Source organism: Lampetra planeri, chromosome 45 (genome assembly GCF_965212315.1).
Source record: "Lampetra planeri chromosome 45, kcLamPlan1.2.h2, whole genome shotgun sequence".
Classification (NCBI taxonomy): Eukaryota; Metazoa; Chordata; class Hyperoartia; order Petromyzontiformes; family Petromyzontidae; genus Lampetra; species Lampetra planeri.
Window position 1 is genome coordinate 9,699,947 of NC_136151.1, and position 25,445 is coordinate 9,725,391.

The 25,445-nt window shown below is 53.5% G+C and overlaps 2 protein-coding genes across 2 annotated transcripts; one reads left to right on the forward strand and one right to left on the reverse strand.

The window, feature by feature from the left end:
* The first annotated feature begins 3,189 nt into the window (after window positions 1-3,189).
* Window positions 3,190-9,513, forward strand: LOC144733241 (aerolysin-like protein). Its single transcript, XM_078615029.1, has 2 exons — window positions 3,190-3,228; window positions 6,989-9,513. The coding sequence occupies exon 2, from the start codon at window positions 7,005-7,007 to the stop codon at window positions 7,944-7,946; it is 942 nt and encodes a 313-aa protein (XP_078471155.1). The 5' UTR covers window positions 3,190-3,228; window positions 6,989-7,004; the 3' UTR covers window positions 7,947-9,513.
* Window positions 8,214-25,439, reverse strand: LOC144733201 (chondroitin sulfate N-acetylgalactosaminyltransferase 1-like). The gene is made up of 13 exons (XM_078614993.1): window positions 25,314-25,439; window positions 23,313-23,373; window positions 21,737-21,879; window positions 20,889-21,037; window positions 19,475-19,786; window positions 18,920-19,082; window positions 18,186-18,525; window positions 16,845-16,943; window positions 16,405-16,646; window positions 15,890-15,984; window positions 15,424-15,505; window positions 14,247-14,779; window positions 8,214-8,264 (listed from the first exon to the last, which is right to left on the reverse strand). The coding sequence occupies exons 3-13, from the start codon at window positions 21,849-21,851 to the stop codon at window positions 8,214-8,216; spliced, it is 2,181 nt and encodes a 726-aa protein (XP_078471119.1). The 5' UTR covers window positions 21,852-21,879; window positions 23,313-23,373; window positions 25,314-25,439.
* Between the last annotated feature and the right edge of the window lie 6 nt (window positions 25,440-25,445).

Genomic DNA, 25,445 nt, shown 5'->3' on the forward strand with positions numbered 1-25,445 from the left:
TGTGTGGTGAGTCTATGGGTCTCTGCGTGGCGAGTCTATGGATCTATATGTGTGGGTGAGTCTGTATATCTCTCTGTGTGGTGAGTCTATGGGTCTCTGTGTGGTGAGTCTATGGGTCTCTGTGTGGCGAGTCAGTGGATCTCTGTGTGGGTGAGTCTGTGGGTCTCTGTGTGGTGAGTCTGTGGGTCTGTGTGGTGAGTCTGTGGGTCTCTGTGTGGTGAGTCTGTGGGTCTCTGTGTGGTGAGTCTATGGGTCTCTGTGTGGCGAGTCTACGGGTCTCTGTGTGGTGAGTCTATGGGTCTCTGTGTGGGTGAGTCTGTGGCTCTCTGTGTGGTGAGTCTGTGGCTCTCTGTGTGATGAGTCTGTGGGTCTCTGTGTGGTGAGTCTCTGGGTCTCTGTGGGGTGAGTCTACGGGTCTCTGTGTGGTGAGTCTATGGGTCTCTCTGTGTGGGTGAGTCTGTAGGTCTCTCTGTGTGGTAAGTCTATGGGTCTCTGTGTGGTGAGTCTTTGGGTCTATGTGTGGTGAGTCTGTGGGTCTCTGTGTGATGAGTTTGTGGGTCTCTGCGTGGTGAGTCTGTGGGTCTCTGTGTGGTGAGTCTATGGGTCTCTGCGTGGCGAGTCTATGGATCTCTCTGTGTGGGTGAGTCTGTATATCTCTCTGTGTGGTGAGTCTATGGGTCTCTGTGTGGTGAGTCTATGGGTCTCTGTGTGGCGAGTCAGTGGATCTCTGTGTGGGTGAGTCTGTGGGTCTCTGTGTGGTGAGTCTGTGGGTCTGTGTGGTGAGTGTGTTGGTCTCTGTGTGGTGAGTCTGTGGGTCTCTGTGTGGTGAGTCTACGGCTCTCTGTGTGGTGAGTCTATGGGTCTCTGCGTGGCGAGTCTATGGATATCTCTGTGTGGGTGAGTCTGTAGGTCTCTCTGTGTGGTGAGTCTACGGGTCTCTGTGTGGCGAGTCAGTGGATCTCTGTGTGGGTGAGTCTGTGGGTCTCTGTGTGGTGAGTCTGTGGGTCTGTGTGGTGAGTCTGTGGGTCTCTGTGTGGTGAGTCTGTGGGTCTCTGTGTGGTGAGTCTACGGGTCTCTGTGTGGCGAGTCTACGGGTCTTTGTGTGGTGAGTCTATGGGTCTCTGTGTGGGTGAGTCTGTGGCTCTCTGTGTGGTGAGTCTGTGGCTCTCTGTGTGATGAGTCTGTGGGTCTCTGTGTGGTGTGTCTGTGGGTCTCTGTGTGGTGAGTCTACGGGTCTCTGTGTGGTGAGTCTATGGATCTCTCTGTGTGGGTGAGTCTGTAGGTCTCTCTGTGTGGTGAGTCTGTGGGTCTCTGTGTGGGTGAGTCTGTGGCAGGCAAGTTGACACGACGAAGTTTTTGGGCAGTGCCCATGATGCCCAGCCCACAACATCGCCTCTCAGCCTTTTCACTCAGCGTGGCGACGCTCATGATTATTTATCCTTGAATATGTATTTGTAAATTAAACTCCGTCCACTATTATCGGTCAACGTGTCCCAAACTTAATAATTCTCTTTTGCCCGAAGCCTCGGTGCCTCGATGGGCACTAACTCACCTGGAACGCGCTGACTCTCGCATTCTGTCTACGCTGTTTGCCTCATTTGCGTTGACTTCCATGATAGAGGTTTTTTTTTAGGTTAGATCACCGCGTGAATGTGTAAATGTTGTGTCGTAAAACCCGCCACCACCCGACACAACCAACTAGTAAGGGTTGTGTCACGTAAACAGAACGTGCCAATTCGTCAATATTACAGCACTAGTGTGTAGTGTAGTGTATAGTAGTGTAGTGTGTAGTGTAGTGTATAGTGTAGTGTATAGTGTAGTGTATAGTAGTGTAGTGTGTAGTGTAGTATACTAATACAGCACACTGGTGTGTGCTGTATTAGTATACTACACCAGACACTACACTATACACTACTATACACTACACCATACACTACTACACTATACACTACACCAGACACTACACTATACACTACTACACTATACACTACACTACTATACACTACACCAGACACTACACCATACACTACACACTACACTATACACTACACTATACACTACACTACTATACACTACGCTACTATACGCTACACACTACCATAAACTACACTACTATACACAACACAACTATACACTACTACACTATACACTACTATACACTACACTATACACTACACCACCATACACTACTTACACTACGATGTACTGGCTGGTGCCGAATATAAAATAAACTGGTTATTAAAAATAAAAATTGACTCTTCATCCCCCCACAGCCCCCTCGACTCCAACCCCCTACATCGGACCCCCTCCCCCACAACGTTGTCTTCATGGCAGCAACAGAAAGAAAAACACGTGAAGAAAAAAGATAGAACAAAAAGGAAAGTAAAGACAAGGCAAAAAAGAATGTGAAATAAGGAAAAAAAGAAAAAATGAGAAAGAAAAATTAAGAAAATGGAAGGAAGAAAAAAGAAAGATGTTTTTTTAGAAAGAAGAAAAAAGAAAAAAAGAAGGAAAAGAGGAAATAAAATTTAAGAAAAAAGTATAAAAAAATAAAGAAAACTACAAAAAAATATAAAGTAAAAAAAAATTAAAAGGAAATGAAAATTTAAGAAGAAAAGAAAGAACAACAAAAGATAAAAAAGAAAGAAAACTAAAAAAGGGAAAGAAAGAAGAAAAGAAATATGAATAGAAAGAAAATGAAATATAACGAAATCAAAATATTTAAGGAAAAAAAGGAAAAATAAAAGAAAGAAAAACAGAAGGAAAGAGGTAAGGAAAAAAGCAAAGAAAGAAAAAAATTAAGTCAACTTCAAAACGTTAAAGTAAAAAAAGAAGGAAAGACAAAAAGAAAAATAGAAATTAAGAAAAAACTTAAGAAAACCAAACAACGTGAATTTTTTTAAGAAGAGAATTTAAAGAAAGTAAAAAAAGACAGAAAAACAGAAATAAAAATAAATCGAACGAAGGAAAATATTTAATGAAAAGAAGGAAAGGGATTTCTAAATAAATAAAAAAGAAAGAACTCACACCTGTTCTGAAGTCATGGGGGGGGGGGGGGGGCACGCGCCGGTGCGCTATGTGCGTCGGTTGACCACGTGGCCCACGTGGGTCGGTTGACCACGTGGCCACGTGGGTCGGTGGCTATAAAAGTGCGAGAGGTTCCAGCGAGAGGAGGGAGGAGGATTGGAGAGTGACGTCGATTCCCTGTCAAGAGTTAAGCCCCTTGTGGTGAGTGGTGAGCGAGAGTGGTGAGTGGTGAGTGTGAGTGGTGAGTAGTGAGTTGTGAGTGTGCGAGATGATTGTGAGTCGTGAGAGGTGAGTGGTGTGAGAGTTCAGTGGTGAGTGTTAAGTTGCGAGTGTGAGCGGGAGAGTCGTGATTTCGTGAGTGTTGAGTGGTGAGTTGTGAGAGGTGAGTTGTGAGAGGTGAGTGGTGAGTTGTGAGTGGTGAGTTGTGAGAGGTGAGTTGTGAGAGGTGAGTGGTGAGTTGTGAGTGGTGAGTTGTGAGAGGTGAGTGGTGAGTTGTGAGTGGTGAGTTGTGAGAGGTGAGTGGTGAGTTGTGAGAGGAGAGTGGTGTGAAGTGAGTTGTGAGTGGTGAGTTGTGAGGTGAGTGGTGTGAGTAGTGAGTGTGAGAGGTGAGTTGTTAGAGGTGAGTGGTGTGAGTGGTGAGTGGTGAGAGGTGAGTGGTGAGTTGTTAGAGGTGAGTGGTGTGAGTGGTGAGTGGTGAGAGGTGAGTGGTGTGAGTAGTGAGTGTGAGAGGTGAGTGGTGAGTTGTTAGAGGTGAGTGGTGTGAGTGGTCAGTGGTGAGAGGTGAGTGGGGTGAGTAGTGAGTGTGAGAGGTGAGTGGTGTGAGTAGTGAGTGTGAGAGGTGAGTGGTGAGTTGTTAGAGGTGAGTGGTGTGAGTGGTGAGAGGTGAGTGGTGTGAGTAGTGAGTGTGAGAGGTGAGTGGTGTGAGTGGTGAGAGGTGAACGGTGAGTTGTTAGAGGTGAGTGGTGTGAGTGGTGAGTAGTGAGAGGTGAGTGGTGTGAGTAGTGAGTGTGAGAGGTGAGTGGTGTGAGTGGTGAGTTGTGAGAGGTGAGTGGTGAGTTGTTAGAGGTGATTGAGTGTGAGTGGTCATTGTGCAGTGTGATTGTGACCGGGTGAGTAGTGAGGGAGTGTGTGGTGAGTGTGTGAGGTGAGTGATGAGAAGTGACATGAGTTGTGAGTGGTGTGAGTTGTGAGTGATGAGTTGTGAGTGGTGATTTGTGAGTGATGAGTTGTGAGTGGTGAGTTGTGAGTTGTGATTTGTGAGTGGTGAGTTGTGAGTGGTGAGTTGTGAGTGATGAGAAGTGACATGAGTTGTGAGTGGTGTGAGTTGTGAGTGATGAGTTGTGAGTGGTGATTTGTGAGTGATGAGTTGTGAGTGGTGAGTTGTGATTTGTGAGTGGTGAGTTGTGAGTGGTGAGTTGTGAGTGGTGTGAGTGGGGATTTGTGAGTGGTGAGTTGTGAGTGATGAGTGGTGATTTGTGAGTGGTGAGTGATGAGTTGTGAGTGGTGTGAGTGGTGATTTGTGAGTGATGAGTTGTGAGTGGTGTGAGTGGTGATTGTGAGAGGGGAGTTGTGTGAGTTGTGAGTGTCAGTAGTGAGTGTAAGTAGTGCGTGTGAGTATTGAGGGTGAGTGGTGAGTTCCTGAGTGGTGAGTGTGAACGGAAGAGTAGTGACTGAGTGAGTGTGAGTGGTGAGTGTTGAATGTGAGTGGTGAGTATGCGAGGAGAGTATGAGTCGTGAGTGGTGAGTTGTGAGTGGTGAGTTGTGTGAGTGGTGAGTATGCGAGCTGAGTGTGAGTCGTGAATGGTGAGTAGTGAGTGGTGAGTTGTGTGAGTGGTGAGTTGTGTGAGTGGTGAGTGTGAGTAGTGAGTGGTGAGTTGTGTGGGTGGTGAGTGTCAGTAGTGAGTGTGAGTTGTGAGATGTGTGAGTCGTGAGTGGTGAGTGATTATCGCGATTGAAATCGCCAAAGTAAATATTCGAATTATTGTTTTCTGGAATTACATGTAAGTCCATGCTCACAACGGCCTCGCGATTTGCACCGCTGTAGCTACTACATGTAGCTACATGAGTGGTAGCTACACGTGTATTAGCTACTACACGAGTAGTAGCTACTACACGAGTAGTAGCTACATAAGTAGTAGCTACTACACGTGTAGCTACTAGACATGTAGCTACTAGACATGTAGCTACTAGACATGTAGCTACGACACATGTAGTAGCTACTACACATGTAGTAGCTATTACACATGTAGTAGCTATTACACATGTAGTAGCTACGACACATGTAGCTACGACACATGTAGTAGCTACTACACGTGGTGTAGCTACTACACATGTAGTAGCTACGACACATGTAGCTACGACACATGTAGTAGCTACTACATGTGTAGCTACGACACATGTAGTAGCTACTACATGTGTAGTTACGACACGTGTAGTAGCTACTACATGTGTAGTAGCTACATAAATAGTAGCTGTAAGAACCATAAGACAAAGAGTGAATGTATTATTTATGTGTATACATTTGATGTACATCCGTCATACATTTGTTGACAGACTGCTTATATTTGATTTGGAATATTCCAACTATTTAGAAACAGCCCCCCCCCCCTCCTGTGGTTGGACGCTCCGTTGGTTGAACCCGTGACGTCACTTCCGGTCTCACAGTATAAACGAGAAGTTGTGAGAATAGTTGGGCAGTCAGCGAGTGGACACAGTCCTGGAACGTCCGGCAGCGTGACACGGCAGCGCGTGGGCAGGCGAAGATATCAACTTTAGACATCGCTCGTTTTTGTGCAACTAATAAATAAATAAAGAGTTTTGATTGAAGACACCTCAAACACGCGGCAGTGAAGGCGTCTCTTATTTTTTTGTATGAGAAAGCTGCGCCTACAGTAGTAGCTACTACCACCCACCCCACCCGACCCCACCCACCCCACCCACCCGACCAACTCCTCTCACCCCACACACTCCACCCCACCCACCACACCCCACCCACCCCACCTACCACCCACCACCCACCCCACCCACTCCACACCACCTACCCACCCCACCCATGCCACGCAGCCCACCCCACCCACCCCACCCCACCCCACCTACCCACCCCACCTACCACCCACAACACCCACCCACCCTACCCCACCCACCCCACTTACCATCCCACCTACCACCCACAGCACCCCACCCACCCCACTCCACCCATCCCACCCACGCCACCCACCCCACCCATCAGTGACTCTGCACACAGCGACTCTTAGACTCTTAGAACTCCACCGCTGCACTCACCTACCGTTGCCTCATACCCGCTCACCCATCTGTCCCTTATCATCACCCCCCCCCCATCTTCCGTTTCCCCGACGCCAACCTCCTGCCTCAACGTGCCCACCTGCTCGCCCTCGTTTGCACCCGCTTATCCCCATAGTTACCGGTGGTTTGTCGGTGCAAACCTCGTGTCGCAACGCGCACACACCTGTTCGTCCTCAGTTGCACCCGCTTAACTGCGCGCACCGCGTACATCTCTCCTCTACACCAGTAACGGATTGGCCACGCTCTGTTTACGTGACAAACCCCTACCGGTTGGCGTGTGTCGGTGGTGGCGGGGTTTTAACGACGCATTTATATATTCACGTGGCGATCTAATCCAGAAAAAAAACCCTCTATTATGGATGACGTTGGTCGCAAAAGCCTCCTGCGCTTTAAACGAAGCAGTAATTCTCAAAACAGCGACGCTCGTCAATGCTCAAACCTTTCCGTCATTGAGACTTGAACTTTTTTTTCGTCGCCAGCTATTTTACCGGTCGTTAATTATCTGACCCAACGTATGTTCCTTTTTTTGGGAATCGCCATAACGACGCCGGATAAAGCGAATCTGTCTATCAAGCGACATTGCGCGCGTAGATTGACGCAGAGCTTGCGGGTGACCGTCGCGATGTTCACGTGCGTGCGTGCGTCTTGCGCCGAGCAGGTCGAGAGAGGAGAGAATGCCGTACCCACTGGCCATACACACGTGCGGAGGACAAGGCGGCACCAACTTCAGCTTCGACGGCAGGAACAACGGGGCGACGCTTGAGAAGATCTGGGTGTGGGTGGGCGGGTGGCAGGTGAAGTGTGTGAAGGCCTGGCTGACCAACGGAACGTCCGCGCAGTACGGCAGCCCGTCGGGATCCCACAGCGAGTTCGTCTTCCAGCCCGGCGAGCTCTTCTCGTCGCTGTCGCTGTGGGGCAACGGCGCCGGCACGCGCCTGGGCGCCATCAAGTTCAAGACCAGCAAGGGGCGGGAATTCTTCGTGAAGATGACCGACTGGGGGCTGAAGACGGAGTACCCCATCGACATCGGCTCGGGGATCTGCCTTGGGATTCTGGGCAAGGGCGGCTCGGACATCGACTGCATGGGCTTCGTGTTCATCAATTCGGTGAAGCGGTCCGAGATGATCAACGTGACGTACCCGACGCTGCACCGGGAGCTCCCAAAGGTCCAGATGGAGGAGATCAAGTCCATCAGCTACAAGAACCGGGGCTCCGTCCCGCAAACCTACAAGGTGGAGACCTCCAAGACGCTGACCAAGACCTCGTCGTGGTCGATCGCGAACAAGCTCGAGGCGACCGTCAGCATCAGCGTCAAGGCCGGCATCCCCGACGTCGTCGAGGTGCAGAGCGGCTTCAGCTTCACGGTGGGCACCGAGAGCACCCGCAGCATCGAGAACTCCGAGTCGAAGACCGAGCTCCTCTCGTTCGACGTCATCGTGCCCCCGGGCAAGACGGTGTCCATCGACATCAACATCGGCCGCGCGGAAATCGACCTCCCCTACAAGGGCACGGTGCGCATGACCCTGTTGAACGGCGCCACCTTCGACGTCCCCATGGAGGGGGTCTACAAGGGCCTCGCCTACACCAAGGCGACGGCCGAAACGCGGGAGAAGTGACGAGGGCCGGCACCCGCCCCCCTCGCGAGGGCCTCCGAGCTTCTTCCACGCTTCTTCCGTGCTTCTTCTGCGCTTTGCCAGCGGCGCCGCCGCCGCATGCCACGCCGCCGCCTACCTGTTCCCTGCGGAGGCCGAGCGTCGCAAAAAAAACGGTGCTGAGGGAGGGTAATTTGTTCGATGGGCTGCCGGAGGAGGAGGAGCCGAGGAAAATTCCCCCGCGGCAAAAGCGAAAACGACGAGGGAGAGGAATAGAAAGAAGAAAAGTGACTATGACGACGCACGTTGATGACGACGCACGTTGACGATGGCCGATAGAGTCTGCACCGCCGGCACAGAGTCAAGCGCAGAATCAATCGGTGGACCCGGTCCCCTCAAAGGAGGGGGGAGGGACGTTCGATCGAAATTGGAGAGCGTTGGCCACCACCACCGCCCCCACCACCACCACCGCCACTGCCACTGCCCCCACCAACACCACCAACGTACGAATGGCACCAAACTAAATAATAGAGATGCAAAAACTATAGGATGTTCACCCACGTAATTGACCAAATGAATCACGTGCGTTTGGACGGCTATTTTACTGAAACGCCCGAACACACAAACAATGACGACGACGACCGCCATTTGCCACCAAGCGGCGGTGATGTCACCACGACGCCTGTGCCAGGCTAGGTGCACCACGTCGAAACCACGTGAAGTCTCAAACGCCCGCCGGTAGGAGGTCATGGGACAGACCCAGCAGCTGCCATGGGTTGTAGTGACTGAGATGACCGGTAGATGCACCACCGGCTGTAGGGGGGCTACTGTGCCAACTTGCTGCATTTTATCCGCCCGGCGCTCTGCTCGTTGTTGTGAGCGTCGCTCCTCCACCCTCCGATGTTATTGCTGGAGGGGCGACTGCCTCTAACTGTCCAATAGCCTCAACGTGCACCTAGCCTGGCACTGCCCAGTAGCAGCAGCGTCCTTCACGAGGCTCCTCCTCCACAGAGGTCGATCTTGATACCGCTGGTACCGGTCATCGGCAAGTCCACGCAGACACGCGCGTGTGTACGAGTGTGTGCGAGTGTGTGCGTGTGTGCGCGTGTGTGCGAGTGCGCGCGTGTGTGTGCGCGTGTGTGCGAGTGTGCGCGCGTGTGTGTGCGCATGTGTGTGCGTGTGTGTGCAAGTGTGTGTGCAAGTGTTTGCGCGCGTGTGTGCGCGAGTGTATGCGTGTGTGTGCGCGTGCGTACGAGTGTGTGCGCGTGTGTGTGTGGACTTGCCTTCAACTTCACACCGCGAAGCGCAAATCAGGAGGAAGGTGGTGGCCTCGAATCGGCGACAGCTCCTCCGACGTTGACGTCCAAAACGAGTTGGGGGGTGGGTGGGGGTGGGGGGACCCCACCCCCACCCACCCCCTCTTATCGCGTCCGTCGCCACCAATTCACGTTATGAGTCACGTGCTCTTTGAATCGTGGGAAAGTGCATGCAAGCAGAAAGGGGGTCACGCGCACGTTTGACTGCTCGTGATTCGGTGCTACGGGATGGCTGTGCAGGGTGAGAAATAAAATAAAATGTCTATGAAAAAGAACGCCGGAACTGCGGTTGCTCTGTGGTGAGGGGTGGCATCGTCCGAAAACCCAAAAAAACCCACCACCTGGGTTCGAATCCGGACGCGGTTAAGCCAGGACTTTCGGCCGCGGCGAGTTGGTGGCCACGGGAAGAAAAAAATGTCATAAAAAATTATAATAATAAAAAATAATTTTTTTTAAATAAATAATAAGAAAAAATATAAATAACAATTTTTAAAAAATAATAAGAAAAAATAAAAATAATGCTTTTTATTACATAATAGTTTTTTTTATATTAAGAAAAATATAAATAATAATTTAAAAAAAATCATTATTTTTTAAAATAATAAGAAAAATAGAAATTATTATTTTTCTAAAATAATAAGAAAAAATATAAATATTTTTAAAAATAATGATTTTAAAAAATAATAAGACAATTTATCTTTTTTAAAACCTGTGGCGGAGAACTCACGTGGCGCCGCTGACATTTTTTTCATTTATTCGATTTTCAATCGCACGTGATTAAGACGGAATTCTCGATTCTCCGTGTCTCTCCCTCTCTGCCGAGTGATCGACACCGTCGCTTTGAAAGGGAAAATGCGGGCTCAGAAGTCCCATTTGGGGCCGTCCATAAATGACGTCATGCACCTGGGGGGGGGGGGGTCAGACATTTGTGACGATGTGTGACGACGGGGGGGAGGGGTTGAGAAATGTGACGTCACATAAAAACACGTAAAAATGCGCAACTTTAAATAAATATAGAATTGTTATAACAACACGAATCGTCATAACAACACTCCTACAACATCAGAGTACAGCGCCACGTTAAATACGCACTACAATGACAATACTTTAAAACGATTTGAAGCATGTTTTATTTTCAAAATGTAAATGTGGTTTTTTGGGGGGGGGAGGGGAGCAGAGCTTTGTGACGTCATATTTGAGGGGGGGAGGGGTCTGACTTTTTGTGACGAGGGGGGGGGTCAAAAATCGTCCAAAATCACGAGGAACCCACGCGGCAATGGAAACCCACGGTGATTTAAGGGCATGAATCCCCTCCCAACTCGCCCAAAAAAGCGCTCACAAGTGGTGCCATCACGTCTATCCCCTCTTATTCATTCAGCAAAGCAGGAAGATTTCTCCACAAATCCGCGGACGTCGCCTGATGATGCCGGTCGTTGTGGTGGTGTAGCGGTGGTGTGGCGGTGGTGTAATGGTGGTGGTGTGGTGGTTGTGGTGTGGCGGTGGTGTAGTGGTGATGGTGTAGTGGTGGCGTAGTGGTGGTGTAATGGTGGTGGTGTGGTGGTGTGGCGGTGGTGTAGCGGTAGTGTAGTGATGGTGGTGTAGCGGTGACCTCCTACCGACGGGCGTTCGATACTTCACGTGGTAGCCTCAAGGTGCACATGGCCTGGCACAAGCGTCGTGGTGACGTCACCGACACTTAGTGACGAATGGCGATTGTTGTTGTGTCTCTGTGTTTGTGTGACTGTGTGTGTGTAACTACCGATGTGTGTATCCGGCAAAAACAACCCCCTACCTCCTCGTGGTGCCGGACGGTAACGCTGTGGTGGGCAGTGCCCACTTTCCCTTCATGGCGTTTGTAACCACCACAGCGTTTCTTTACGACAATATATACTGTGTGCGTCTTTGTGTGTGAAGGATAAGACACACACACATCTGGATGTGTCTTTTTAGTAGTGTAGTGTATAGTAGTGTAGTGTACAGTAGTGTATAGTGTAGTGTACAGTATAGTTTAGTGTATAGTAGTGGTGTATAGTAGTGTAGTGTATAGTAGTGTAGTGTATAGTGGTGTAGTGTATAGTAGTGTAGTGTATAGTGTAGTAGTGTATAGTATAATGTAGTGTATAGTGTAGTGTATAATGTGTATAGTAGTGTATAGTGGTGTAGTGTATAGTAGTGTATAATGTAGTGTATAGTGTAGTGTATAATGTAGTGTATAGTGTAGTGTATAATGTAGTGTATAGTACTGTATAGTGTAGTGTATAGTGTAGTGTATAGTGGTGTAGTGTATAATGTAGTGTATAGTGTAGTGTATAGTAGTGTATAGTGTAGTGTATAATTTAGTGTATAGTGTAGTGTATATAGTAGTGTATAGTGTAGTGTATATAGTAGTGTATAGTAGCTCAGTGATGCGCCCCAGGTGGGGGAGGAGCAGGGTGCTCGCTCGTCACACAACAGAAGCAGACGGACGCCATCGTCGTCGTCGTTGTTTATGGCAAGGCAGACGCGCACGCACTCGCGTCGAGGGTGGTGGTGTAGCGGTGGTGGTGTAGCGGTGGTGGTGTAGCGGTGGTGGTGTAGTGGTGGTGTAGTGGTGTAGCGGTGGTGGTGGTGTAGCGGTGGTGGTGTATTGGTGGTGTAGTAGCGGTGGTGGTGGTGTAGTGGTGGTGGTGTAGTGGTGGTGGTGTAGTGGTGGTGTAGTAGCGGTGGTGGTGTAGTGGTGGTGGTGGTGTAGCGGTGGTGGTGTAGTGGTGGTGTAGTAGCGGTGGTGGTGGTGTAGTGGTGGTGTAGTGAACATCGCTAGCACTGGGGGAGAGACAAAGGCGGCCGGGCGTGGTGGTGCTGGCCACACCACCCCCTCTGTGTGTAGCCAGTGCCAGTAGCCTTCATAGGTGATGCTGCTACTAACAGCACTTGCCCCTACAGCCTGCTAGAGGCTACACGGGGGATCTTTGTCTGTGTGTAACAGCACTTTCCCCTTTAGCCCTGCTCGAAGCTACACGGGGGATATTTGTCTGTGTGTAGGTGCTACTGACAGCACTTGCCCCTACAGCCTGCTAGAGGCTACCTGGGGGTAGCCGAGGTAGCACAATCGAACTAAGAGGCTAAGCTGGGACCCAGCTTACCCAAGGCGTTCAAAGTAACGGTTAAAGACCATATCGTCTGTTACAGTCAGAGGAGAGTGGGTGGGTGAGTGAGTGAATGGGTGAGTGTGTGGATGGGTGAGTGTGTGGGTGAGTGTATGGGTAGGTGAGTGGATGGGTGGGTGAGTGTATGGTTGGGTGAGTGGATGGGTGAGTGGGTGGGTGAGTGGATGGGTGGGTGAGTGTGTGGGTGAGTGTATGGGTGGGTGAGTGTGTGGGTGAGTGTATGGGTAGGTGAGTGGATGGGTGGGTGAGTGTGGGTGGGTGTGTGGGTGAGTGTATGGGTGGGTGAGTGTATGGTTGGGTGAGTGAGTGAGTGAGTGGGTGGGTGAGTGGGTGTGTGGGTGAGTGTGTGGGTGGGTAAGTGGATGGGTGAGTGTATGGGTGGGTGGGTGTGTGGCTGGGTGGGTGAGTGTGTGGATGGGTGGGTGAGTGGGTGAGTGGGTGTGTGGGTGAAAGAAACATTCTGTATAATAATAATTAAATATATTTTACAACTTGGCCCAAGTTTTCTTTTTAAAATTTAAACTCGCCAAGTTGATGTTCGTCAGCTCAAGGAGTTCCACACGAACCACCACCACCATCAACAGCAGCTTCTGTTTGGCCGCGTAGAGGGAGCTAAACGGGCACGACATTGGCTGGAGAAGAGATGGAGCTGATGGGTCCACTGCCCATAGACTAACACTGCCCATGTAGATTCAACACTGCCCATAGAATAACACTGCCCATAGACTCAGCACTGCCCCATAGACTCAACACTACCCATAGACTCAACAGTGCACCTCCAATTAGCCGCGTTTGGCTACGTACGGTGTGAAAGAAGTTCAACGTAATGATGATCACACAGCCGTGATGATGATCACACAGCCGCTTGTCCACCTCGTAGGCTGGGTAATACTGCTCAGGGTAATAATGGGAGGGTGAGTGGCTGAGTAAGTGACAGGAGACAGACAGAGAGACACAGACACAGAGACACACACAGAGACACACAGAGACACACAGAGACACACACACAAACACACAGAGACACACAGACACACAGACACACAGACAGACACAAACACAGAGACACACACAGACACAGAGACACACAGACACACAGAGACACAGACAGACACAAACACAGAGACAAACACAGAGACACACACAGACACAGAGACACACAGACACACACAGAGACACACACACAGAGGCAGAGACACACACACAGACACACACACAGACACACAGACACACACACAGACACAGAGGCAGAGACACACACAGAGACACACAGACACACACACACACAGACACACACACAGACACAGAGGCAGAGACACACACACAGAGACACACAGACACAGACACACACACAGACACACACACAGACACACAGACACACACACAGAGGCAGAGACACTTCCGGAATTCATTTCCGGCTCCAGTTCCGGATTCATTTCTGGTTTACGTTCTGGGTTCAGTTCCAGTTCCGGATTCAGTTCCTGCTCCAGTTCTGGATTCCATTTCTGCTCCGGTTCCGGATTCAGTTCCGGATTCAGTTCTGGTTTACTTTCTGGTTTCAGTTCCAGTTCCAAATTCAGTTCCTGGTCCAGTTCCGGATTCAGTTCCGGATCCGGTTTCCAGGTCCCGGCTCCGGCCGGCGATCACTTCCTGGGCCGCCTTCCCGAGCGTCGCCACCGCCATCCCCCTCATCACTGCGCCTCTCCAATCCACCACCACCAACACCTCCTCCACCAACTCCACCACCACCTCCCACCTCCTTCCCCAACCCCCCCACATCAGCACCCTCCCCCCCCCTCCCCCTCCTCCTCCCCCCCCCTCATCCCCCCCCTCCTCCTCCCCTCCCCCCCCCCGCCCCCCCCCGCCAGCACGAGCCCCCCGAGCTGGGCGTGCGAGGCCTCGGTGAGGGCGCGAGTCTGGAGGCAGGCGCGGCGCTGAGCCCCCGCCAGGCCCCGCGGGCACCGCTTGGCGTGGTGCAGGTGGAAGAGGCCGCGGGCCGGAGCGCGAACCACCACAAAGCCTCCTCCTCCTCCTGCTGCTGCTGCTCCAACCGCCCCTCCAACCGCCCCTCCAACCGCCCCTACCCCAACTGCCCCTCCAACTGCCACTCCTCCAACCGCCCCTCCTCCAACTGCCCCTCCAACTGCCCTTCCAACTGCCACTCCTCCAACTGCCACTCCTCCAACTGCCACTCCTCCAACTGCCCCTCCTCCAACTGCCACTCCTCCAACTGCCACTCCTCCAACTGCCCCTCCAGGCACCCCTGCTGCTGCCCCTGCAGCTGCCCCTGCAGCTGCCCCCGCCGCTGTGCCCGCCGCCGCCGCGCCCCGCTGGAGGTGCTTGCGGTAGAGAGCCACGTCCTCCCCACCCCAGCCACGGATGTCCGGGTCGAAACCGCCTGGTGGGGGGGTGGGGGGGGGAGATAGTGGGGGGGTGGGTGGTAGGATAGGTGAGTGAGTGAGTGGGTGGGTGGGTGAGCGGGTGAGTGGGTGGGTGAGCGGGTGGGTGGGTGGGTGAGCGGGTGGGTGGGTGAGTGGGTGGGTGAGTGGGTGGGTGGGTGGGTGAGTGGGTGGGTGAGTGGGTGGGTAGGTGAGTGAGTGGGTGGGTGGGTGGGTGGGTGAGTGGGTGAGTGAGTGGGTGGGTGGGTGAGTGGGTGAGTGAGCGAATGAGTAGGTGGGTTAGTGGGTGAGCGAGTGAGCGAGTGAGTAGGTGGGTGAGTGAGTAGGTGAGTAGGTTAGTGAGTGAGTAGGTGAATGGGTGAGTGAGTGAGTGGGTGCGTGAGTAGGTGGGTGAGTGGGTGAGTGAGTGGGTGGGTTAGTGGGAGATTGAGTGGGTGAGTGAGCGAGTGAGTGGGTGAGTGAGGAGGTGAGCGAGTGAGTAGGTGGCTGAGTGTGTGAGTGAGTGGGTGAGTAGGTGAGTAGGTTAGTGAGTGAGTAGGTGAGTGGGTGAGTGAGTGAGTGGGTGGGTGCGTGAGTAGGTGAATGAGTGAGTAGGTGGGTGAGTGTGTGGGTAGGTGAGTGGGTGAGTGGGTGAGGAACTCACCGACAGCGAGGTAGTCTGAGAGGTACTGGCAGGTCATGCCGAAGCCAAAGTCTCTCCAGAAGCCGGTCTCCTTCTTGATCACCTGGCCTCTCACATCATCATCAACATCACCATCACCACCATCACCAACACCATCACCACCACCACCACCACCATCACCACCACCATCACTACCACCATCACCATCACCACCATCACCACCATCACCACCATCACCATCACCACCATCACCACCATCACCATCACCACCATCACCACCACCACCATCACTACCACCATCACCACCATCACCACCACCACCATCACCACCATCACCACCATCACCACCAACACCACCATCACCGCCATCACCATCATAGTACTATCACAGCACCATCACAGCACCATCACTACCACCATCATCACCCCAATGACCCCCGTGACCCCAGTGACCCCCAGTGACCCCCCGTGACCCCGAGTGACCCACCAGCTGTTGCGCGAGGGGCGGCATGCTGTCGTGGTGAGCGTAGACGATGGCCGGGTTGTAGAGGCTGAACACCACCGGGTAGTAGACCCTGCTGCCTGTATACACACAGTGTACACACACACAGTGTACACACACACACAGGTACACACACACACACAGTGTACACACACAGTGTACACACACACAGTGTACACACACACAGAGTGTGTACACACACACACAGTGTACACACTACACACTACACTATACACTACACTACGATACACTATACACTACACTACACACTATACTACGATACACTACACTCTACACTACACTACGATACACTATACACTACACTACACTATACACTACACTATACACTACACTATACACTACACTACACTCTACACTACACTATGATACACTACTCTACACTACACTATACACTACACTACGATACACTACACTCTACACTACACTACACTACGATACACTACTACTACACTACACACAACACTGCCCCTGGTACCCACCAGGCCGTGCGTGCGTGCGACAGGAAGTGAGGAACTCCGCCGTGAAGACGACGTCCACGTCACAGAAGAAGAGCAGCACCTCCCCCCCAGTAGACCACGCCCCCTCGCCCGCCGCAGGCCACACCCCCCCGCCCCTCCCCCCACCCCCACCTGGCCACGCCCGGGCCCCCGCGTCGAGCCCAACCCCGCGGGAGAACTCCCCGGCCAGCGGCACCATGGAGACGTTGGGGAAGCCCTCCAGCCTGGGATGTGGGGGTGGGGGGGAGGGGTGGGAGGGGTGGGGGAGGGGGGGAGGGGCATTCATAGGTCAAAGTTGGGTCTCACTGTACGTGTGTGTGTGTATGTGTGTGTATGTGTTTGTGTGTCAGTGTGTGTATGTGTGTAGGTATGTGTGTGTGTATGTGTGTGTATGTGTGTGTGTGTCCGTGCGTGCGTCTCACTGGGTGCTCCTCAGGATGTCTTCCACCTCGCGGAGTCCCGGAGATCCGAAGTAAACGACGGTCAGATGCACCGGGCCACGCTGGCTCGCAACTACCTGCCTGTAGCGCCACACAGAGTCACACACGAACACAGCATCACACACACAGCGTCACACACAGCGTCACACACGAACACAGCATCCCACACACAGCGTCACACAGCGTCACACACAGAGCGTCACACACACAGCGTGAGACACACAGCATCACACACAGAGTCACACACAGTGTCACACACACAGCGTCACACAGTCACACAGCGTCACACACACAGCGTCACACACACACATCTTGACACACACACAGCGTCACACACAGCGTCACACACACAGCGTGAGACACACAGCGTCACACACACAGCGTCACACAAGGTGTCACACACACAGCGTGACACACACACATCTTGACACACACACAGCGTTACACACACAGCATCACATACACACACATTGTGACACAACAACCGCCATTCGCCACTAAGTGGTGGTGACGTCACCACGACGCTTGTGCCAGGCCATGTGCACCTTGAGGCCACGTGAAGTGTCCAACGCTCGCTGGCAGGAGGTTACGGGGCAGACCCAGGTGCCACGGGTCAACTGAGATGGCTTACCGCTTCCCACAGCTCACCACCACGCTCCCACACCCCCTTAATTATTTTGTTCAGAAGAAGAGCCACTCCCTGTTGTTTGGTAGTCTCCTTCCCCGAGTAGAGGACTGTCCACCTCTCATGGTGGCAGGAGCCAGAGCCGGTCCACCCGACCTCCTGAATGCCACAGAGATCCAGGTGGTACCGGTCCAGCTCCCGACAGAGGAGTGGCAGCCTCTCCTCCGCAGTGAGCGTTCGAACATTCCACGTGACCATCCGTAGTGGCTTTTTGTTGTTTCTGGAGGAGCCCCGAGGGTGAAGATTCAATCTCCTGGCTCCGCCAAATGGGAGTTGGCCAGGAGACGTCATAGACGCCTGTCCCCCTGGGACCTCCAGCACAAGCTTATTTATTACATTTTTCAGTCGTGGTTTAATGGTAATTTATTGAAGGTGGAGGGGTTACCAGCCCCTCGCACCCGCCCAGAGCCCCCATTTGGCCGCTGTGGTGGTCACAAACGCCATGAGGGGAAAGGCCAATCGGAATTGGCACTCCCCCCCACAGCACCGTCCACAGACACACACACAGATAGACACACACACATAGACACACACATACAGACAGAAACACACACACAGACACACCACCACCATCATCACCATCACCAGTCACCACAGTCACCATCACCACCACCACCATCACCGTCACCACCGCCCACCTAAAGTTTTGCATGAAAGCGCGGAACGCGTTGGTGCGCCGTGCCAACGGCACCACCACGTGGAGCGGCGGGAGATACCCGCCACCACCGCCACCACCGCCACCACCACCACCGCCACCACCGCCACCACCACCACCGCCACCACCGCCACCACCACGGCCAGCATCGCCGGCGTCTTCCACGGCCACCACCACGGGCGGTGCCAGCGGGCGGAACAGCGTGACCACGCGCAGCGGCGATCCGCCAACCCCGGTGGAGTCGTCAGAGCCGTCGGTCTCCGTGGGGCGGCGGAAGGCGAGGCGATACTCGGTGCCCTTGTCGCGCTCGCTGCGGAACAGCCCTGCGGTGGGGAGAATGGGGGGGGTGGGTGGAGTGGGGGGTGAGTGGGGGGTGAGTGGGGGGTGAGTGGGTGAGTGAGTGGGTGGGTGAATGGGTGGGCAAGTGAGTGGGTGGCGGGTGAGTGGGTGAGTGAGTGAGTGGGTGAATGGGTGGGCCAGTGAGTGGGTGACTGAGTGGATGGGTGAGTGAGTGGGTGGGCAAGTGAGTGGGTGAGTGAGTGGGGGGTGAGTGGGTGAGTGAGTGGGTGAGTGAGTGGGTGGGTGAGTGAGTGGGTGAATGGGTGGACGAGTGAGTGGGTGAATGGGTGGGCAAGTGAGTGGGTGAGTGAGTGGGTGGATGAGTGAGTGGGTGGGTGGTTGGTTGGGTGAGTGAGTGGGTGGGTGGGTGAGAGGTACCCTCAGCGAAGTGGGCGAGTGAGTATCCGTCACCCCCCGCCCGCTCCCCGCCGTTGAGGGCGACGATGGCGGCGTCCACGGCCTGCACGAGCTCCTCGCGGCGGTCGCGACGGAGAGGCCGCTCCTCAGGGTGGCGCGTCAGCCCCGTCTCCAGCTGGTACACCTGGTGCAGTGAGTGACTCAGTGAGTGACTCAGTGAGTGACTCAGTGAGTGACTCAGTGAGTGAGTGAGCGAGTGACTGACTGAGTGACTGAGTGAGTAACTGACTGAGTGACTGAGTGAGTGACTAAGTGACTGAGTGAGTGAATGACTGAGTGAGTGACTGAGCGAGTGACTGACTGAGCGAGTGACTGACCGAGTTACTGAGCGAGTGACTGACTGACTGAGTTACTGAGCGAGTGACTGACCGAGTTACTGAGTGAGTGACTGAGCGAGTGACTGACTGAGCGAGTGACTGACTGAGCGAGTGACTGAGCAAGTGACTGAGTGACTGAGCGAGTGACTGAGTGACTGACTGAGTGAGTGACTGACTGAGCGAGCGAGCGGTGCACCACCTTGTGTGCTGTAAAGCTGTCGTAGGGGATGACCGCGTACTCGCTGGAGTAGCGCCCCCCCCACAGAACCTCCGCGCGCTCGGCCTGCGACGTCAGGAAAGCCTGCAGGCTCGCCTGGCCGCCCGGGCCCGAGGCATCCACGGGCGCGGGGGGAGCGGCTTGGGCCGCCTCCCTCCCCACCACGGAGGCCCCGCCCACCACGGCCGAGGCCCCGCCCACCACGGCGGAGGCCCCGCCCACCACCACGGAGGCCCCGCCCACCACCGCACCCTGCAGGGTCTTCAACTGCTCCGTGCGGTGGTGGAGTTCGGACTGGGGAGAGGGGTGGGTGAGTGAGTGGGGGGGTGGGTGGGTGAGTGGGTGGGTGAGTGGGTGGGTGGGTGAGTTGGTGGGTGGGTTAGAGGGTGGATGGGTGGGTGAGTGGGTGAGTGGGTGGGGGGGTGAGTGAGTGGGTGGGTGAGTGGGTGGGGGGGTGAGTGAGTGGGTGGGTTAGAGGGTGGATGGGTGGGTGAGTGGGTGGGTGGGTGAGTGAGTGGGTGAGTGAGTGGGTGGGTGAGTGGGTGGGTTAGAGGGTGAGTGGGTGGGTGGGTGAGTGGGTGGGTGAGTGGGTGGAGGGGTGGGTGAGTCGGTGGAAGGGGTGGGTGAGTGGGTGGGGGGGTGGGTGAGTGGGTGAGTGAATGAGTGGGTGGGTGAGTGGGTGCATGGGTATTTGGGCATATGGGTGATAATGGTGGTGATGATGGTGGTGATGGTGGTGATGGTGGTGATGGTTGTGATGATGGTGGTGAGGGTGGTGGTGATGATAGTGGTGAGGGTGGTGGTGAGGGTGGTGGTGATGATGGTGGTGAGGGTGGTGAGGCTGGTGAGGGTGGTGGTGGTGGAGAGGGTGGTGAGGCTGCTGGTGAGGGTGGTGAGGGTGGTGGTGATGCTGGTGAGGGTGGTGGTGATGGTGAGGCTGGTGGTGATGGCGGTGAGGCTGGTGAGGCTGGTGAGGGTGGTGAGGCTGGTGAGGGTGGTGAGGGTGGAGAGGGTGGAGAGGGTCGTGAGGGTGGTGAGGCTGTTGGTGAGGGTGGAAAGGGTGGTGAGGGTGAGGGTGGTGAGGCTGATGAGGGTGGTGAGGCTGGTGAAGGTGGTGGTGAGGGTGGAGAGGGCCGTGAGGGTGGTGGTGAGGGTTGAGAGGGTCGTGAGGGTGGTGGTGAGGCTGATGAGGGTGGTGAGGCTGGTGAGGGTGGTGGTGAGGGTGGAGAGGGTCGTGAGGGTGCTGTGGCTGGTGGTGAGGGTGGAGAGGGTGGTGAGGGTGAGGGTGGTGAGGCTGGTGAGGCTGGTGAGGCTGGTGATGGTGGTGGTGATGGTGAGGCTGGTGAGGGTGGTGATGGTGGCGAGGCTGGTGGTGAGGCTGGTGAGGGGTGCTCACCTTGAGCTGTTGGAGCTGTTTGCGCAGCACCTGCAGCTGGCCCCGGTGCTGTGCCGCCTGCTCCACCAGCTCGGCCTGGTGCTGCCCCAGGCCTGCCTCTCGCCTGAGCCCCACCACCGCCTCCGGGACACGGGGGGCAGACTCCTCGGCTGGGGGGTGGGTAGGTGGGGGGGGAGGTAGGTGGGGGGGGGTACGTGGGGGGGTAGGTAGGTGGGGGGGGTAAGTGGGGGGGGGGGGTAGGTGGGGGGGGGGGGGTAGGTGGGGGGGGATAGGTGGGGGGGGTAGGTGGGGGGGGGGTGGGATAGTTGGGTGGGTGGGTAGGTGGGGGGGGTAGAGGGGGTAGGTGGTATAGTGGGTAGGTGTGCATTCAGTCACAAAGACAAAGATCCCCCGTGTAGCCTCTAGCAGGCTGTAGGGGCAAGTGCTGTCAGTGGCACCTATACACAGACAAAGATCCCCTGTGTAGCCTCTAGCAGGCTATAGGGGCAAGTGCTGTCAGTGGCACCTACGCACAGACAAAGATCCCTCGTGTAGCCTCTAGCAGGCTGCAGGGGCAAGTGCTGTCAGTCACCCACAATGGTCTAGGCCACACCCACCGTGGTTTAGGCCACGCCCACAATGGTTTAGTCCACGCCCACAATGGCTTAGGCCACACCCACCGTGGTTTAGGCCACACCGACAATGGTTTAGGCCACGCCCACAATGGTTTAGGCCACACCCACGATGGTTTAGACCACGCCCACAATGGTTTAGGCCACGCCCACAATGGTTTAGGCCAGGCCCACAATGGTTTAGGCCACGCCCACAACGGTTTAGGCCACGCCCACAATGGTTTAGGCCACACCCACCGTGGTTTAGGCCACACCCCAGCGTGTGCAGCAGCCAGAGCAGAGCTGCCACCGCGAGGCAGGCGCCAGGCACGAGGCGCCTCGGCCAATGGGAGAGCAGCTTGCGGGTCACCATGGCGACGGGCGGCCAATCAGGCGCGGCCCTGCGGGGGGGGGGGGGAGACAGAGGCGATTTGAGACATTGATTAACACCGAACCCCATTGATTATCACCAAGAACCATTGATTAACACAGAACCCCATTGATTATCACTGAGACCCATTCATTAACACTGAGACCCATTGATTAACACTGAGACCCATTGATTAACACCGAACCCCATTGATTATCACCGAGAACCATTGATTATCACTGAACCCCATTGATTAACACTGAGATCCATTGATTATCACCGAACCCCATTGATTAACACTGAACCCCACTGATCAACACTGAACCACATTGATTAACAATTAACATTGAACCCCATTGATTATCACCGAGAACCATTGATTAACACAGAACCCCATTGATTAACACCATTGATTAACACATTCCTGCGGAGGGAGCTGGTAGGAGCACGTTGAGTTGCTCGGTCAATGGCCAGGGTCAACGGCGGCGTGGTGTATTCCGCAAATATGGCCGACTGTGAGGGCGGGCACAAGCCGGCGTGAGTAGGTTAAACGTTGAGGTTTATAAGGGCACCACGGGGTGACCAGCCCCTCCCCACCCAGCCCCACCCCTCCCACCCCCCACCCAGCCCCACCCTCCCCACCCAGCCCCTCCCCACTCTCCCCTCCCAGCCCCTCCCCACCCTCCCCACCCAGCCTCTCCCCACCCTCCCCTCCCCACCCAGCCCCACCCAGCCCCTCCCCACCCTCCCCTCCCCACCCAGCCCCTCCCTCTCCACCCAGCCCCTCCCCCCCCGCCCCTCCTCACCCAGCCCCACCCCTCCCACCCCCCACCCAGCCCCACCCTCCCCACCCAGCCCCTCCCGACCATCCCCACCCAGCCCCTCCCCACCCTTCCCACCGAGCCCCTCCCCACCCTCCCTTCTCCACCCAGCTCCACCCCTCCCATTTTTGGATACACGACGGACGGACACAATAATCCCCTGTCGGCTGGTGTAACCAGGTGGTTCCTACCAGTATAACACCACTACAGTAGTATATGAGTAGTAGTAGTATATGAGTAGTAGTAGTAGTTTGAGTGGTAGTAGTATTTGAGTAGTTGTAGTATTTGAGTAGTTATAGTATTTTAGTATTTGTAGTATTTGAGTATTTGTAGTATTTGAGCAGTTGTAGTATTTGTAGTAGTTGTAGTATTTGTAGTATTTGAGTATTTGTAGTATTTGAGTAGTTGTAGTATTTGTAGTAGTTGTAGTATTTGTAGTATTTGAGTAGTTGTAGTATTTGAGTAGTAGTATTTGTAGTATTTGAGTATTTGTAGTAATTGAGTAGTTATAGTATTTGTAGCATTTGTAGTATTTGTAGTATTTGAGTAGTTATAGTATTTGTAGTATTTGTAGTATTCGAGTAGTTACAGTATTTGAGTATTTGCAGTAGTTATAGTATTTGTAGTATTTGAGTGACCTCACCTCTGCTGGTAGTGGTGAGGTCACATCTGGGGCGGTGAGTTCAGAGTTGAGCTTCGGTGACCTGGGGTCAGAGGTCAACCATTACCACCATCACCACCACCATCACCATCATCATCACCACCATCATCACCATCACCACCACCATCATCACCATCACCACCACCATCATCATCATCACCACCATATTATATCACTAATATGCAGAATCGGTGCATTACACACACGAACACACACAGACACTGACACACACTACACACACACACTGACACACACACTACACACACACACTGACCCACACACTACACACACACACTGACACACACACTGCACACACACACTGACACACACACTACACACACACACTGGCACACACACTACACACACACACTGACACACACACTACACACACACACTGACACACACATAGGCACATAGACACATATTTTCTTGATGAATCCCTGCAGTCACGAAAGCTTTAAATCGAAATTTAGACACATATTTGTCAGTGTATCTGTCAGTGTCTGTGTGTCAGTGTCAATGTGTGTGTGCACGTGTCTGTGTTTGTCTGTGTGTACACGTGTGTGTACATGTCTGTGTGTGTGTGTCTATGTGTGTGTCTGTGTGTGTGTCTATGTGTGTGTCTGTGTGTCTGTGTGTCTATGTGTGTGTCTGTGTCTGTGTGTACACGTGTCTGTGTGTGTGTACACATGTCTGTGTTTGTGTGTGTGTGTCTGTGTTTGTGTGTGTGCACTTGGCAGTGTGTGTGTGTGTTTGGGTGTGTGTGTCTGTGTGTGTGTCTGTGTGTACTTGCCCCTAGAGTCGGTTGAGGCTACAAGGGTGATCTTTGTCTTTGTACTGTACGTGCAGAGTTTGACATGTGGGTGGTACGTGGAGATTACGCAAACTCGGGACAGATGCCTCAGTGTGTGGGGCAGTGTTGAGTCTGTGGGTAGCAGTGTTGAGTCAATGGGCAGTGCTGAGTCTATGGGCAGTGTTGAGTCAATGGGTAGTGTTGAGTCTATGGGTAGTGCTGAGTCTATGGGCAGTGTTGAGTCTATGGGTAGTCATTTACACTATGATATCTCTTTTACCAGTGGCAAAATATGATAGTAGGTTTTTACCCTTTCAACTGGTACAGTGCATATTATCATCCTTATCAGAGTTGCTTCTTTTTGTTTGCTTTTTTGACTACTTGTGTTGTGGTCATTGCAAACATGATGCCTTGAATAAAGGTGTCAGTTTTTGTACCAGTTAAAAGGGTAAAAACCTACTATCATCAATGGGTAGTGTTGAGTCTATGGGCAGTGTTGAGTCAATGGGCAGTGTTGAGTCTATGGGCAGTGTTGAGGCTATGGGCAGTGTTGAGTCTATGGGCAGTGTTGAGTCTATGGGCAGTGTTGAGGCTATGGGCAGTGTTGAGTCTATGGGCAGTGTTGAGTCTATGGGCAGTGTTGAGTCTATGGGCAGTGTTGAGTCTATGGGCAGTGTTGAGTCTATGGGCAGTGTTGAGTCTATGGGCAGTGTTGAGTCTATGGGGCAGTGTTCAGTCTATGGGCAGTGTTGAGTCTATGGGTAGTGTTGAGTCTATGGGCAGTGTTGAGTCTATGGGCAGTGTTGAGTCTATGGGCAGTGATGAGTCTATGGTGCAGTGTTGAGTCTATGGGTAGTATTGAGTCTATGGGCAGTGATGAGTCTATGGGCAGTGTTGAGTCTATGGGCAGTGTTGAGTCTATGGGCAGTGTTGAGTCAATGGGCAGTGTTGAGTCTATGGGTAGTGATGAGTCTATGGGCAGTGAGTGTTGAGTCTATGGGCAGTGCTGAGTCTATGGGCAGTGTTGATTATATGGGTGGCAGTGCTGAGTCTATGTGTTGTGTGTACTATCTATTGCACCACCACCACCCCGAGCCTCCTATCTCGCCCGAGGCTCCTGGCCAACCCGAGGGCCCCACCCAGCGCCCCCCCCCCCACCACCCCCCAAGGCCCAGCGGCCCCCCACTGACCTGAGTGGTGAAGTATGGCGGTGGCGAGACAGCGAGCAGTAGATAGAGCGTGCCGCTCATAGCGGCCCCTTCACAAACGCGCTGCTCTTCTCGATCCTCCGTCTGGGATCCCGTAGGGGGCGGGGCCTAGCG